The sequence below is a fragment of the Chenopodium album genome, chromosome 5 (genome assembly GCF_948465745.1).
Source record: "Chenopodium album chromosome 5, dcCheAlbu1.1, whole genome shotgun sequence".
NCBI lineage: Eukaryota > Viridiplantae > Streptophyta > Magnoliopsida > Caryophyllales > Amaranthaceae > Chenopodium > Chenopodium album.
In genome coordinates this window covers 78,991,327-79,008,347 of record NC_137838.1, presented here as the reverse complement: position 1 = coordinate 79,008,347, position 17,021 = coordinate 78,991,327, and the positions used below count along the sequence as shown (strand labels likewise).

At 33.8% G+C, this 17,021-nt stretch overlaps 2 protein-coding genes across 2 annotated transcripts; both read left to right on the top strand.

Moving 5' to 3' along the window:
* Window positions 1–625: 625 nt before the first annotated feature.
* On the top strand, window positions 626–3,556 carry LOC145631235 (RPM1-interacting protein 4-like). Its single transcript, XM_081683325.1, has 4 exons — window positions 626–861; window positions 1,773–2,300; window positions 3,066–3,254; window positions 3,346–3,556. The coding sequence occupies exons 1-4, from the start codon at window positions 856–858 to the stop codon at window positions 3,367–3,369; spliced, it is 747 nt and encodes a 248-aa protein (XP_081539451.1). The 5' UTR covers window positions 626–855; the 3' UTR covers window positions 3,370–3,556.
* A 4,275-nt stretch (window positions 3,557–7,831) lies between these two features.
* On the top strand, window positions 7,832–15,695 carry LOC145632453 (putative methionine--tRNA ligase). Its single transcript, XM_081684831.1, has 17 exons — window positions 7,832–8,123; window positions 8,234–8,378; window positions 8,603–8,756; window positions 8,878–9,033; window positions 9,222–9,452; window positions 9,590–9,733; window positions 9,995–10,085; window positions 10,304–10,410; window positions 10,500–10,614; window positions 12,855–12,973; window positions 13,088–13,153; window positions 13,300–13,428; window positions 13,522–13,662; window positions 13,812–13,926; window positions 14,886–15,118; window positions 15,206–15,307; window positions 15,416–15,695. The coding sequence occupies exons 1-17, from the start codon at window positions 7,985–7,987 to the stop codon at window positions 15,644–15,646; spliced, it is 2,418 nt and encodes an 805-aa protein (XP_081540957.1). The 5' UTR covers window positions 7,832–7,984; the 3' UTR covers window positions 15,647–15,695.
* The last annotated feature ends 1,326 nt before the right edge of the window (window positions 15,696–17,021 follow it).

Below are 17,021 nucleotides of genomic sequence, written 5' to 3'. Positions count from 1 at the left end.
TTTTACACTTTTACGTGACCAACAAAATAATTGCTTTCAAGTATAACAGATACATTATACTCCGTATGAGAATCATACTTCGTATTAAGTTGAGATTTTGGAGCTTTTTATACTAATTTAGTCGGTTAAAGTTTTGAAGATAATATGAACCAAATTAGTCACTACTCATGGCAGGTACATATGCACAATATTCACATCCACCTTACTACCTTAGTGGGTATAAAACAAAATTCAGACTCCCTTCGCTACCCAAGTATATATTAACAACCCATCTTTTACCCGCTTAAACAAACTTTAATTATGAAACGTCATAAAATAATTGTGACATAAGGTGGAAATTAGGCTAACAAATAGATATGAAGTAGGCAAGTCAATAGATATGAGACGAATATGATTTCAAATCCACCACTAACCCACCATCCATGACGGGTATGACTTTTAATATCCATATCAATCTTCTACTTTCCAAAATCATACCCATACCACTCCAATTAAAACGAGTATGGTATAAATTCCGCAATAATATACCCACGTGTGATCCGTAATCCGTAATTAAATAAAAAAAAAAGTTGCTTAGTAGCGTAAAGAAAGCAGTTAACCGCCAAAATCCGGTGGCAGTAAACTTGGTAGAAGGTTTAAAGAGTAGAGCCCACTAAACAACAGTAGGTGTCACCTGCTCATACGGAGTCAATGTCTTTGTCCCCTCACGGCGCTGGGTTGGATCTTTGTTGCCTTCTCTCAACACTAATTTATCTCCACTTTTTCTTTTAACATAAATCAAACTTTTAGTTTTTTATTTTTAGCAAATCCACCCAAAAAAAAAAAAAAAAGGTTGCTGCTTTCAACAAATTGAACATGGCAGTAAGTTTTAATCTTTTCTTTCTTTATTTATACTTGATGATTTATTGCTTTGAATATTCTGGGGTTTTTTCTATCGTTATGATTTTGATTTTCATCTGTTGCTGTCTAAATTATGCTTTATGATTAAATTATTATAAACTATGATTTACTGTTAAGCTGAATCTTCTATGATTTGACAACTGTTGTAAATTACATATGTAAGAAGAATTACACAAAGTATAATTTTATTCAGATATACTGTTGTTTATAAGATGTTAGATTTTCCTAAGTTTGTTAGTATTAAATGATTTGGGGAGACATGTTCTATCTCTAAATTTAATAAGGTTGAAGAACATACATTACTTGGCTGACAATTCTGTAGTACAGTGTTAGGTTGTAGTGATTGTTGTACCGACAATGGAAAATGATACTAATTAGTAAGTTCTTTTAGCATCATCATTAGCAATAGCATGTCTATAGCGCGAAGTTATATCTTTTGCCTTTGGATATACTCTTCTCAATTGAGTCATATGTCTTGATTAGCCGCGGATTAGTGGAGTTGTAGTTCAGGAATATCAATTGAAGTTCAACATATGCATAACTGTCGTACTGTATTGTGTACTGTAATTTCCAATTCTTTTCCAGCATTGATAGGGGAAACTTGACAAATGAAGAGCAGTAGGTGAGCTAATCTTGGTTTGTTGGTGTATACATTAAAATATAGTATGAACTCTATGAAGTACTACTTTTCTTAAGGATTTGTTAATTGAAGTGATTGTTGAGTTGAAACAACACGCCTTTTGGGAGTTTTTCTTAGTGAGAGTACTAGATTGTGTATAAGTTTTTGTGTGACTTGTTATTTTAGATCTTAATAGTGAAGGCACTTTAAATATTCACTGCGAGTTTCTCATAAGAGTATTATCCTGTGGCAGCGAACAAATGTGCCAAAGTTTGGAAATTGGGAGACTGAAGAAGATGTCCCTTACACAACCTATTTTGAAAATGCAAGGAGGGTTACATCAAGTGATAAGGGAAACCCTAATAACTCTCCTGATAATCCTAATGCGGTCTCTAAATTTGAGGCACGAAGAGGATCAGACACTGTGAGAGCAAAGCAGGAGCACATGGTAAGCCAAGAGGACAGTGAGCCACAAAGGTCATATGATTCCCCATCACGCTGTAATGGAGGGCGTAAAGCTTCAGTCAATTCAACCCATCATCGACCTGCTGGAGTAAGCAGTGATTCGCCCAAAAGGGCTACAAGGGCAAATGGAGGAGGTATGCGCAGTGCCAACCAGTCTCCTATGCATCCACATTACCAGGCAAGTATTGGTACCAAAGGAAATGCGGTTTCTTCTCCTTCACGGGAAAAGAAAGGTCTGTCTGATGGAAGTCATGGTTTGGCTCCTTCCACTCCTGGAAGATCCCGTCTGAGATCTGTTGCTCGAGGCAATGAAACTGTAATAACTTTCTTTCTTCTGGTTTTCGATTAATGTCTGAATATGATTATGTATAAAATTAACAACTATTCACTACCTGATTCCCTCGGTCCCTTCCCAAAAGAAGATTGATGCTATGTTTCCTGAAATCTTCATTTTTTCTGAAGTATTAGATACTTGACTATAACCACATGGATGTGAACGCTTGGCACTCCTTTTTGAGCCATAAATTTGCATAATTTATATATAGAATGGCCATGTAATAGTTGGATATGCCTTCACGTTTAGCAACTGTAGGCTTCTAGCTGTCTCAGATAAATATAGACTGATCAGCAATTACATGACCATTTAGAGTGGATGAGGATCAACTCAAATATAATGTTTGCTACTGTTGTGTTTCTGCTTAAAACTTGGGTGGTTACAGGAATTGTGTGTTCTGTTTGGTCTTTTTGTTGGATGTGTTTCTGGTTAGAATTGCTTCACAACTGATATATTTTCATTTGTTGCCTGTTTATTTTAGCATAGTGTTTGAATCCTTATGTCCTTAGTATCTTCTCAATAGCTCTGCTCTTCTCAACTTTTTTTTGTCTTTACGAAACCTTCTGTCAGTCTTAGGTGTGCATCATTTTAAGAGATGAACTGATAGCTGTCCAGCAGGACACTCAAAGATTGCCCAAAACTTGCATGAAAATGTTTCTGCATGTCTCATATGAAAATGAAACCCCCATTTATAAGGATAATTGCAATTTTGCAAGTGTTTTGAGATTTGTTAGCATAATATTGCAGCCTGATCGAGGTGCTTCTGTTCCTAAATTTGGGGAATGGGATGAGACCGACCCTTCATCAGCCGATGGGTTCTCAGTCATTTTCAACAAAGTGAAAGAGGAGAGGCATGGCAGCGTAGGGAGTGTGACTGGTACAGCAGTTCACGCTCAAAAATCTGATGGCAAGCACTATAAAAGTAAAAAAAATAAGGTCTGTGCTGCAGTTGTTATAAACATTCTTATTATTGCTGCCATTGGCTGCTTGAAGCTAACTTATTTCTTTCTCTCTATCTCTTGCTCAGGGGTGCGGGTGCCTTCCTTGGTGATGAAACTAATCCATACTGCTTGCTTATTATGTAATCGTTGTGAAAATATATGTGAGGTACCTTGGAGGCGTCTGTGTGTTGTATATCATGTAATTTTCTTTCATTGTATTCTTTCCCCTGTGAATTCTATCATCAGTATAAATATCAGTGGCTAAGGTAAAAGCAAATTCTTTTATGTCTTCACTTAGATGTCTCTCACTCTCTCTTACCATTTATGCACTAGTTTACTCAACTATGAGCGATAATGTACCAAATCTTATTGGGGTTTTCGCATTAGGAATGCTCCTGAGGAAGGGATAGATGACTCATAGTTATATTGCTTTCGTCTGCTTAATCAACCATTATTGGTATCAGCCACTATTAATACCAAGTACTAATAATTAGTGCGCTGTTAGTACCAATTAAATACAGACAACATAATTGCTTCTTGCCATAAAGAATTAAAGTATTACGAAGTATGTACAATAGATACTCTTTGCTCTATCATGTTTTGATACATTCGAAAGGTTAATTAGACTAAAACCATATATGAGCATTATATGTTGTTAGACTTAAGATGATCTAAATCAGCTTGGTCCATGACTATTAGTTTTGGACGATTTAGTGTTTTGGATTCCAAATTATTTTTTGTATTCCAATTGAAAAAACAATGAACAACCCTAGATATAATTAGTTGAATTCATAACTAATATTTTTGCAGTAAGCTAATTGAGCTAGATTTCAAAGGCAAATTGAGTATCCCCAGCCCTACTCACCCCTAGTCTCGTTAAGATCACCCCGTAATTTAGTACTCAGCTTTATTTCGCAGCTTGTATGTACTCAGCTTGTATATAAGTTAAAATATTAAGACAAGGCTGATTTATGAAAACCCCGTTAACATAAAGAAAAACCCCGTTAACATACAAATTGAGTACATTATTTTGCATTTTCATAAAGCTGAATACATACAAGCTGCGAAATAAATTAAGAAAATACCTAACATGCTACTAATAACCAAGCATAAGCATCATTAAATACAGACTCAACTCATGACTCAATTTTCAAATTTATATAAAACCTCACTAATTGATATTAACTGACTCATTTATTTATTTCATTGGATTTTTAGCAATAGACAAGGTTGTCCAACCCATGTCCCATTTGGAACATCAATAAAAGAAAAAACCCCATGCCTCCTTTCGAAAACATCAATAAACATCCAACGACCACGGGCGCGACTCCGTGACCGTAGTTAGTATGAGATCTCACCTAACTCCTAGTTTTAGAAAAATAATATTTGAAATAGGAGACTCGTAGATCAGACGGTCTCGATGAAAGTACACGGCTAATACCCCATGTACCCCAACCCCCTGATTGTCATTACTCCAGATGTGCACCAATCTAGAGTTTAATTGCTCATCCATCTTACACTTTACGTGATTTACAGGTTTAGACTTGATGATGACTCATATACATTACAATACAAACATTCTAACATCAATTCAATCAAGTAAAACAACTTTTCAATTTCAATTCTTGATTTATTAGTGACAAGCAACATTTATTATTTATTTCTTTAACTACCTCGGTATATAAACACCTTGAGTGCATAAGACACCCCAAAACCTTAACCTCGTCTTATAAGACTTAAATTTTTCCTTTACTCATTATGCTTGCATAATCATGAATGAGTAATAAATTAATCATTACACCAATCACATACTTTTGCCTCTAAGCGCACCTTGCATAATTAGAGCACAAATAATACTTGCAATATAAAATAGTGCACATCATTTGAAATTCACAATGTATAACCAAACAATTTAACCCAGTCAATCCTATACATGATACTAAGTTCTCGATCCATCCTTAAACATGCACCTACAAGCAAGGTTTCGTAACTTGTACGTACCTTGAGCAAACGAATTGGTATGCCACTTTACTAACTAGAAATCACCTTCAATAAAGTCCTCTCCTAAACCAAACAATAACATCTCAATCAATACCCAATCAATCAAATTTACAGCAATACTAACTTACTTTAAAACCTTCAAAATCCAATTAAACAACACTTTAAAACCTTCTCTTTAATTGAAATCAAAAGCTTATGTATAGTTCTTTAAGTTTCCTTCATAAAAACATTAAAATATACTCTTATACATGAAATTACAGCAAGTTTAAAGTTTAATAAAAATCTGAAATTATTTAAAAACCCCTAATAATCTCCATTTTTAATGGGTGATTAAACTCTCTTTATAAACACATCAAAAGTAGTACTTAAAAACTATTTCCAACACTTAAAAATTCAATAAAAACTATATTTATGCTTAATTAACTTTAAACATAATTAATTTTATTAATCAAACTCAAGGGTAATATCTTATGTATAAAAAAAAACTTCGTTAAAATCAAAAACTGCCCGGAAATCACATTTAGAGACTGAATTTGGCCATGATAGGGTGGTGCTCACTACCAAAGGTAATGAGTCTTTCTTAAAACGTTGTTTCCACATGAAAAACACTACTTTTTCATCAAAATCGGATGAGTTCAAAACCTGATCGGGATTAAAACGGGATTAATATTAACGAACGGAAATCTAAAAATTAAAACACGAATTTAAGTGTTCAAAATAATCTGGAATTAAGTTAAACTAATAATTAGTTATAATAATCACCAAAATTTCAAAACATCATTACTATAAAATCCCTAAATCAATTGTTCATAAAAACCCTAAAATCATGATTTTCAATAATTAAAAGTTATAAAATTTACAAAATCTGAAAATTATGACATTTATAAAATCTGAATTTATAAAGTTTAATCATCAAAATACAATTTGATACTAATTAAATTAATTTCAAACAATAAAATCAAAACCCATAAATCAATAATTATAATTCTACAAATTAATAAAACAAAGGAGAAAATAAGACTAACCCTTTTGTGTGGGAAAATTTTGGGGATTAATGGGGTATTTATAGGGGAGAATGTTGTAGGGTTAATAAAAAGATTAATTATAGAATGAAGGTTCATAAAATGATTTGTACCAAAATAATTTTTGACCCTAATTAATAATTTGAATATTTTGAAATTAAATTACGGAAAAATACAAAACAATATTATGAATAAAATTAAATTTCATTTATAACATATTTAAAAATACGGGGGATTACAAAGTGGGTGATGCTACCTCACCCTGACCTAAAACTTTAAAAGTGACAATTAAGTCTTCATAGTCATCTTTTTCCCAGCATTCATTAGCTAAAATCATCACTAACCATTTATATCCGATTAAAAGTGGTTGATATCTTGATGGCAAACTTCTGCAAAAACTCCTACATTAATATGGATCTATCTTGCCTTGGGGTTGACTTGTTATACTGTTGTGGAAGACTGGCTTCGTGTATTTTGAACGGATGGCTTGTTACATTGTTCATTAGTGACTTGCCGGTGTTTGACGTTTCATTCATAATTTTGGTGAAATCCTTAGCACTTACACCGGTTGCAAAGTGCAAGCCTTCTGAATACCTTGAACACCCCAAGGGTTTCTTTTGCTCTAGCTTCGCCATTAAAGATGAAAGGGACCATATTTGGCAAACTGATGTCTTCATCACTGCAACTGCAAGACAAGCAGTGCTCACTCCTAGGACTTCTACAACCAATCTAGCTCGATAACTATGTGTGTGTGTGTCATATCTACAACGCTATTCTTTCTCCTTATGAATTTTATCATCAACGAATGCTCCAACTCTTCTACAATGCTCGCTATTCTTGTCTAGGAACACAAGGTCAGTCTTCATATTGAGCACAAGAATCCTACCACAGAAGGATAAATTGAACGGAATAATCAATTTAGCTATATAACGCTTTTATCGGATAATAATATAACAATGTCAGACAATAATAGACCTTTTGATGAAGCAACCACAATCTATGAAAGTACTTGTACTTCAGTAGCATAGGCGCATGACCAACCAACATTACCAAGGCAATTCTATCCAATTCAACAACAGTTACAAACTCCTTGGATGTTCTTTAGTTCGAACACCAACCCTTCTCATTTACAATAACCATTGAAAAATTAAGAGGCCAAAATCCACTTTATTATCTATATATATTTTTTTTCAATACATCAAAATGATTACCAAAGTTGTACACATATTCTCATATTCTAATTCTACTTCGTATAACATTTTGTGATTTATATTTATGGAAAAACAATCATCAATGGTTACTACTCCGTATCATAATATCATATTACAATATACATTCCTATCTCAATTATAATATTTAAATATATACAATGAATTGGGACATTATGTTACCAGTACATTTTTTCTTTTAACTCTAACTCTTTTTATTTCGTACAATGGAAAATTGTCAACTTAACATGTGATTAATTAAGGTAATTGCATAGAATAAAAACGTAAGCAAGAGATCTAATTTTTTCACTTTAAAAATTTTATTCGATAATCTACTCACCTTCCACTTCAGTAACCCTAAACAAGTACAGTAAAGATTCCCCAACTCTTCCATTTTCTCTCTCCTCTTAATTCTTCAATATTTCTGGTTATCATCAACAAATTCTTCTGATAAACCCTAATTTTCTCTCTCCTCCCATTTTTCCGGCGAAATCATGGCGGATCTCCACAAAAATGGCGGCGCCGCCACCGAAAACCGCCATATTCTTCCGATTCCGGGAAAGCGCAACGTCTTGATTACCAGCGCTTTACCTTACGTTAACAACGTTCCTCACCTTGGCAATATCATCGGCTGTAAATTTCTTTCACTTGTTCTTCTTCTAATTATCGCTCAACTTGTTTGGTTTTTGTTTGATTGATTGATGATGATGTTGAAATGAATGAGAATCGCATTGTAATTGTAGGTGTTTTGAGTGCGGATGTTTTCGCGAGGTATTGCCGGCTTCGAGGTTACAACACCATTTACATTTGTGGAACTGATGAGTATGGTACTGCTACTGAGACTAAAGCTATGGAGGAGAAATGCACTCCTAAAGAAATTTGTGACAAGTAATTTTCCTTCTTTTTCTAATTAGCTTCAATTTCAATTTTTATTAATTTAATTGGTTTCATTGTTGATGAGAAATTCAGAGTTTAATTGTTAAACAATTAAAGGGTTTTGTGTAGTTTATCTCATTTGAATGAAAATTTTGAGAATAATGTTTTGGAAGTGATCAAAATGAGTACCTTTTTAAGGTTTCGATTGTTGTTGATTACCTGTCTTTTTTGTATAGATACCATGCAATTCATAAGGAAGTGTATGAATGGTTCAACATAAGTTTTGATAAATTTGGACGCACATCAAGTCCCGAACAGACTGAAGCTTGCCAAGCTATTTTTAAGAAGCTAATGGACAACAATTGGCTTACTGAGAATACAATGCAGCAGGTTTGTGCTTTCTTTATGTGAATTTTAATGGAGTTATTCCAAGTTCCACCTGTCGTTTTTTTTAGCTCATTGAGTAAGGTGTCTACTTAATTTGTTTTTGATTCGGTGATTGAACTTGCAGCCCTATTGTGATACATGCGAAAGGTTCTTAGCTGATCGACTTGTCGAGGGAACTTGCCCAAAGCCTAATTGCAATTATGATTCTGCTAGAGGGGATCAATGTGAAAAATGTGGAAATCTTTTGAATCCTACAGAATTGAAAGATCCTAAATGCAAAGTATGCATCTTTCCTCAGTTTACTTGCTTACATAAATTTTTTTTGGATTAATCTTGGTAATACTATCATAAATGGCTCCACTCTTTTTGCATGAATCTTCACTTACAGAGCATCATAATACTGATCATGCATGCATCATTTTTGATCTCTTACGACTGATTGTGTTCCACAAAATCCTATCTGAACAGACATGCCAATCTACTCCTCGCATCCGTGACACTAATCACTTGTTTCTTGAACTTCCACTGCTTCAAGACAAGCTGGAAGAGTACATAAATAAAATGTCAGAAGCTGGATCTTGGAGCCAGAATGCTATTCAAGTAACAAATGGATGGTTGAAAGAAGGACTCAGGTCGCGATGTATTACTAGAGATTTGAAATGGGGTGTCCCTGTCCCACATGAGAAATTTAAAGACAAGGTCAGAGTATCCTTATGGTAGTAGTTTCCTATTCTTCATTATCACTTTATTTTGCCAATTGATATAATATATTCCAATGTGGAGTAGAATTAATTTTTTGTTGTTTGGAATTGACTCTGTTTGTTTATCACTTGTAGGTATTCTATGTTTGGTACGATGCACCTATAGGGTATATATCAATCACAGCATGCTACACGCCAGAGTGGGAGAAGTGGTGGAAAAACCCCGAAGATGTTGAGCTATATCAGTTTATGGGCAAGGATAATGTGCCATTCCACACTGTAAGTTATTGTTAAATTTACTACTGTAAGGGGAAACATTGGCCTTGAAGGAAAAAGAAAAATAAACAAGGCAATTGCAAATAAATAGAATTAAAGAAAGAGAACAGCTAAGAGGTAACCAAGAGGGGAATTTTTTTTTACTTGTTTTGCTAGTTTCTTGCTCAACGTAAAAAATGCTCTAGTTAGTCCTCTCTTTTTGAAGTTGTTTCGATTTTTATGGTTTGGTTTTGATGATTGATTAAGAGTGTGAGTGCTTTATAGGTGATGTTTCCATCTACACTTCTTGGCACCGGTGAAAACTGGACTTTGATGAAGAGTATTAGTGTCACTGAGTTTCTGAACTATGAAGCAGGTAAAACTCTAAAAGATCATTTTGCCATGTTCATAAGCAATAGTCTTTTAGTGCATATTGCTTTTATGCTGGAGTCCTTGACCTCTATTGATCTATTTCTTCATGATTCTACAATATCATTATAAAGCCTATGTTGGAGAGCATTTCTCTGCATCACATAATTATAAAAGTTATGCTAAAATGCTCAAGGTGGTTCATTTTCTATTTATTTTATGTAGGAAAATTCTCCAAAAGCAAAGGCATTGGAGTATTCGGAAATGATGCGAAGGACACAAGTATTCCTGTTGAAGTCTGGAGATACTATTTGCTTACTAACCGACCTGAGGTAGTTAATCTGATAAGAGCTTGTTACTTGAGTTTAAAATTTATGGTTTGAACTGAAGTCACTAATCTTGGAAACTTTGCAATTATTAGGTATCCGACACGCTGTTTACTTGGGCAGATCTACAAGCAAAATTAAACAGTGAGCTGCTGAGCAATCTGGGGAATTTTGTTAATCGGGTCTTGAGCTTTATTGCTAAGCCGTCAGGTACAATGGATTTTTAAAAGTACCTTGTTTCATAATCGTAATTTAATTGATATGAGGCATAGTAATGTCAGACCTGTTGTATGCATGTGAAACTTCAAACTTGTTGGTAGATTTTTTGCTAATTTTGTTGTCTATGGTGTAATCATAAAGTCCAAGTAATGTGTGTAAATTTTAGGGGTTTTGCTGTTGAAGGTGAAAATGGAAGTAAAGGAGGGTTAGAATATTTGGTCATTTAACTAGAATGTTACAAAACCTAATATATGGCGGTGTAAACAATAATTTGTTCAAAAGTGTTGCTTTTACATACTTGTATATGACATTAGTTTACTAAAGATAGCAGTAGTAGCTGTGTCATTATTATATGTATCATCTACCCATTACTTACAAGTAATGGAATTTTAGGAAATCCAATCGTAAATCATTACTGTTTTAGGAAATGTGACAACTTTTCTTAAAGTTTTAAAATAGTATATGTGACTATTAATTCCCGGCAAAGAAATTTTAAGCAATTGTGTATATGATCAATTCGGCTTTCAGCATAAAAGTAGCTGTTAGAAATTAAGGATAGGAATTAAATAGAGGCGGTGTGGCACAAACCCCACGTGGTTAAGGCTAAAAAAAATGACAATGGGTTTGTTCTCGTTAGTGTAACCACCCTAAATGAGGGCTTTTTGGTACTCTTTAGTGTAATCACCGCAAATGTGTATATTGCAAGTGGAAGAAAAAAGAAATGTACTATAGCATAGTTATAGGGAGTATATGGAATTATGACATATGAGTTATTATCTTGTCAATTTTTTATACCTACAATCAAACAACATGTACTATCACTCTACAGTAGTCTATAACCACTTAGTGATAGTTTCACTGGATTAAACTAACTAGAGTGGAGATGGACTAATATAGATTGTTATAGTCACTGCCAAACAATTATATATTGTAAAAAAACTACTATCCCATCTTAATATAATATTTCCATAAACAGCTGTTATACTTCACAAAATTATATCACAATATATTAAAAATATTCAAAACTGAGATTTATCAGTTTTAATATTATCCTAAATTTATAGTGGGAAATTTAATGCTTTCCTCTTATAAAGAGGTTTAATTAAATTTTTATGGGATGTTCTATATTGTGATAACATTTTTTGTAAATTATCATTGCTAAACATGGAATTAATAATTGATGGGGTAGTAATTTTTATATCAAACATCTGTCATTTTTTTTTTGCCCACTTATTGGCTATCAAAGATTTTTTGATGGTAGGTGTTAAAGATTTTGGGAAGAAAATATTGAACACATTTCAATTTTACCCCTATACACTTTTGCACAATAGTTTTTTTTTTTTTGAATAGAATTTTGCACAATAGTTTATAATTCCTTTTCGGCGGAAATTAATAGTCACACATACTATTTTAGGATGTCATGGGAAAGTTGTCACCTTTCCTAAAATAGTAATGGTTTATGATTGGATTTCTTAATGTGTCACTACATTGATTAAGTAATGAAGAGAGGATATGTATGATGCAGCTGTCTACATGTACAATATCGTGACATATGAGAAAAAAGTCAGTTTCAGAACCAAGTACCTTGTTGAATTTTGAAGTAGCTCTACCTTGTCAAATTATTGTTACACTACTAATAAATGTTTTTGTAAACATATTAGTAACAATGACCAAAATTTCCCCTGCTAGTCCCCTGCTATTGGCTCGTGACCATCACCCCACATTTCTCTTCTTTCACTCTTTTCATTCTACCTATTCTCCATCGTTTTCATTTATTCCTAAATCAATGTTTTCAATGTGGCTGTTGGCAACTATGGTTTGGGCCGTTTGGCAGTGGACGTATAGGTGTTGGGGAGGATTGCTATGTGAAATTGGTGGATGAGGGGGTGGCGTGAAGCATGCAACAGGTGGTGCCATGGTTGTGGCAAATCTAGCAATGATGGGTGCCATTATGATAGTTTCTAAATTGATGATAGTTGTGCTTCAATTTGAATTGTGTTATCATGAATCATTTTTAGTGACATTTCTTAAATCTTTGTCTGGATTGGTAAATTGAAGTCATTAGTTATTCTTTTGCCATATATGGCTAGCTTGGTACGGAGTTATAAATTTTGGTTAGTTTTATTAAGATCTTTTGAAATTTAGCTCATACATATTGGAGATTTTTTAAACTGTATTTTAGGCCTAGCTTTTATTTTATTATCATTATTATCATTTTTTGGGGTTTACAGGTCAGGGATATGGTTCTGTCATTCCTGATGCTCCACAGGCGGAAGCTCATTCTTTAACTAAGGCGTTAGCAGAAAAAGTAGGAAAGCATGTGGAGCAGTATGTAGAAGCCATGGAGAAGGTTATTTTTTGGTTGCAGCAATTGAGTTTATGGTTTCCGATAAAAAGGTTAATCATATTGTAAAAGTTCTTCTGTAGTGTTGGTAAATTTAGCTAGCTTTTTTTGTTGACTCAGGTTAAGCTAAAGCAGGGACTTAAAACTGCAATGGCTGTTTCAAGTGAAGGAAATGCATATTTACAGGTTAGCTTACAAATTTATTTGACTCTTTAAGATTCAGATAAACAAATCCTCATTACCTTATTATCGATTATATGTCATCTTGGGAAACCTCTATATGTCATCTTTTGACAAGTTGGGTAGCAATTACAGCATCCTCTGCTGTGCAGGAAAGTCAATTTTGGAAGCTTTATAAAGAAGATCAGCCTGCATGTGCCGTGGTCATGAGAACTGCAGCAGGACTGGTGTATCTCTTGGCCTGTTTGTTAGAGCCTTTTATGCCATCTTTCTCTGTCGAGGTGATTGAACTAGATTGCAATTAAAAGTATACATTATTAGTCGCACATGGGCCAATGTGTTGATCTTTCTCATAATTTTGAATGGCTCTATAGGTACTGAAGCAGCTTAATATGCCCCAACTTCAAGTAACTCTTTCAGATGAAAATGGGGATCTTGAGAAAATCAGGAAACTCTGGGATATTCTACCTGATGGTCACTGTATAGGGAAACCAGAACCATTGTTCAAGGAACTGGTATGCTTTTGGCTTATACGGAGTAATTGCTAATTTATATTACCTTCTGAGGATTTGATTAAATAAAGACTTTGCTGAACATTTTTCTTTTATACTGCAGAACATACTTATTTTTATTGTCTTTTATTAAAAGTTTGGGTACTTTGCAGAAAGATGAGGAAGTGGAATTTTATCGCGATAAGTTTGCTGGAAGTCAAGCAGACAGGGCTCTGAAAGCTGCTGCAGAAAAGACTGCTGAGCAGTTGAAAAAAACAAAAATATCAGGTTTTTGTTTTGTTTTGTTTTTTTTTTTTTATATATTTTTTTTATCCAATGCTGTTATTAATGTAGTACCTAAACATTGGATTTGTCCGTTTATTGTGATAATAAACTTCCATGATGTTGCTTTTCGAAAATTGGTTTTCATTACTATAAGACTAAAAAAGAATACTTGAATTGGGAATCTGCTTTTGAGATCGAGAAAGGGATGGGTTAAAAGTATGAGAGCTGGGACCTTGAGTTTGCTTTATAACTTGTATATTTCATCATTCTTGTGTGTTGAATTTACTGTGCTTGTGTTTTGTTTTCTATGCTGGAATAGATCAACTTCTTTTTGCTTTGGGGTCATGAGTGTCAAGGAAACAACCTTTGGAGCCTCTACTAGCAATGGAGCTACTCTTGGCTTTGTGATGCTATATTTATACAACTTTAGACTATAAGGGCATGTTACTTATCTAGTTACCTGGCTTGAAGAATTTCTCATAATTGAGGGCTTGCATGAAGGCTATCATTGTTGTGTGGGTGAAGCGGCTGTGTGCTACTTTTTTAATTTATGTTTTTATATATGGTGCTGAGAGCCTGAGAGAGATCAAATTGTTTTTGCTTTGGAATCATGAGTGTCAAGGAAATGGCTTTTGTGAGTCCCTGAAATATTTGCTAGTAATAGCACTGACACATGTGTTTATTATCTTCCTTTAACCGACACCGACCTAAGACACATCAAGGCTTGGTGGACAATATGTTTTTGTTTGTTGGTGGTTCATTAAAGTATATGCTATATGTTACAACATTTGGTAGTTCATTCATCCCAGGGTTGTTATTATGTTGATGAGTCCAGTGCTATCATAGCGTAATATGGATGCAGCTGCTCCGTGAATATTACTGTTTTATTCAGAGAGTCTTACTGCTTTACTTTGCTTTGTGGCTTTGTTATTGTATATGAAGATATGAATTCTTGTTTGCAGATAAAAGTGAGAAGAAAAAGGCAGCAAAGCCTGCTGCTGGATCCAAAACTAAGTCTTCACCTGAAGCAGAAATTACGATCGCTAGACTTGATATTCGTGTTGGCCTTATAACAAAAGTTCAGAAGCATCCTGATGCAGATTCTCTTTACGTGGAAGAGATTGATGTTGGGGAAGCAACACCAAGAACTGTTGTCAGTGGTCTTGTCAAGTATATACCTATTGAGGAAATGCAGGTTTGCAATATTTCATTTGCCATGTTTGGATTTTCTAATGTTTTGCATAAACACTAGAGATCTTGCTGATGTCCGCTTTGTTGGCAGAACCGGAAGGTCTGTGTTCTTTGCAACTTGAAGCCAGCTTCCATGAGGGGGATAAAGTCTCACGCTATGGTCCTTGCGGCTTCCAACAGCGAGCACACCAAGGTCAGTTGCCAAAATATTGAAATTTTACCCATGAACTTGAGTTTGTGTCAAGTAACATTATTTTCTTTGTTAATAGTAATGTAACTATATGTCCACCTTTAAATTCAGGTTGAATTAGTTGAGCCACCTAAAGAAGCATCTGTTGGAGAGAGAGTCAAGTTTTCAGGTTTTGATGGTGAGCCAGATGAAGTTTTGAACCCAAAGAAGAAAGTGTGGGAGGCACTGCAAGTAGACCTAAACACAGACTCTAATTTGGTGGCCCGGTTCAAAGATTTGCCATTCACTACATCTGCTGGTATCTGCAAGGTTTCATCAATTTCGAATGGAACCATAAAGTAGAAACGCTCAATATTATGGGCTATTGATAGAAAACTTTTCCCATTTTTTTTTAACAAAAATTCCCCATAAGGGAGGTTTATCCCTTTACTATCTTATTGATTTGCTCCTTTGATGGGAGCTGAAAAGTTTTGTTCTTGATGTTATGTATTTGCCTTAGCATTCAAGCTCCAAATGTATTGTCAATTTAAAAAGGCAAGTATTGACAGGCTAGTTTTGTTACATGGTCGTGCAGGGAGTTTGTGGAAATATATGGATGATTTTACTGATTTTGCAGTTACTATTTATAATCTAACATCAAGATCAGTCCCCAACAAATCCCCGAATTATTGATTATTACTCTTGATTATTTTTATAAAGAAAGCAAATTATAACGCTTGATTATTACCGAGCAAAAATAAATGGCAGTATGATAGAAGCAGAATAAATTTGTTTGATGATCGACCATGTAACTTTTGAGTTCATATACGTAGTAGATTTCATGCAAATGTATAGTATAGCAGTGTATACAGAGAACAGTAACATGCTCGCGTCTGAGAAACATGAGACGATTTTTCTTGCAAAGATTTGTGTTAGAACTTATGTATGATTTATATGTTTATGTACAATATATATGTCATATTTATAACTGATAGCCAAAATCAGCATATATAAAGTAGCAAATAAGTTCAAACCTTTTTTCTTAGGTTGTAATTTGCTTTTATTTATATTGTTCTCTTTGTCAAATAAGTTCTAACTTGTTTTTTCTCTTTCACTCTTTGGCACACCAACTGTAATAGAAGGCGAAACAAGACTTGCGTTCTCAGAATAACATCCTACACTCCTTTGTCTTTTATAAAACTTTTGTACATAGGTACTTTTTAGTGAATAAGTAATTATAAAACTTATCATCACATTGTATATATTCATTAAAATCATATTAAGTCATCTAATTAAAGTAACCCTAAAATTATTTTACTCATATAAAGAGAGTAATTTTATCAATAAATCTTAAATAACTTTTATATTAGGATAACTTTCATTATTACGGAATCATCACTGTAATTTATTATAGTAACTTATGGTCATTGAAGGGTACTTCACAATGGATATATATATACACCCGATTTTTTTGTAAAGCTTGTGTACTAACAATTTAACAAACATTATCATATTAAGATAGGTGTTAATGTATGTATTTTTCACAATGATTTTTTTCTATTTATTTTTGTAAACTTTGTAGTAAATATATATGTATTAGGATCAATTATTTATCTTATCTATTTATATTAAAATTGTTGAAAAGATAAAGCTAAAAGGGATGAAAAGATAAATTTTGAGATATTACACTGCACCGTCATTAACCCCTTTGGTCTATAAATACTTTGTCATTACATTG

Bases quoted from the DNA above. Each gene is read 5' to 3' on its own strand.
- LOC145631235 (XM_081683325.1), top strand. The intron at 2,301-3,065 runs GTAATAACTTTC...ATAATATTGCAG, and splicing joins TTGCTCGAGGCAATGAAACT to CCTGATCGAGGTGCTTCTGT. The intron at 3,255-3,345 runs GTCTGTGCTGCA...TCTCTTGCTCAG, and splicing joins ATAAAAGTAAAAAAAATAAG to GGGTGCGGGTGCCTTCCTTG.
- LOC145632453 (XM_081684831.1), top strand. From the start codon at position 7,985: ATGGCGGATCTCCACAAAAATGGCGGCGCCGCCACCGAAAACCGCCAT. The intron at 10,086-10,303 runs GTAAAACTCTAA...TATTTTATGTAG, and splicing joins GTTTCTGAACTATGAAGCAG to GAAAATTCTCCAAAAGCAAA. The intron at 13,154-13,299 runs GTTAGCTTACAA...TCTGCTGTGCAG, and splicing joins AAGGAAATGCATATTTACAG to GAAAGTCAATTTTGGAAGCT.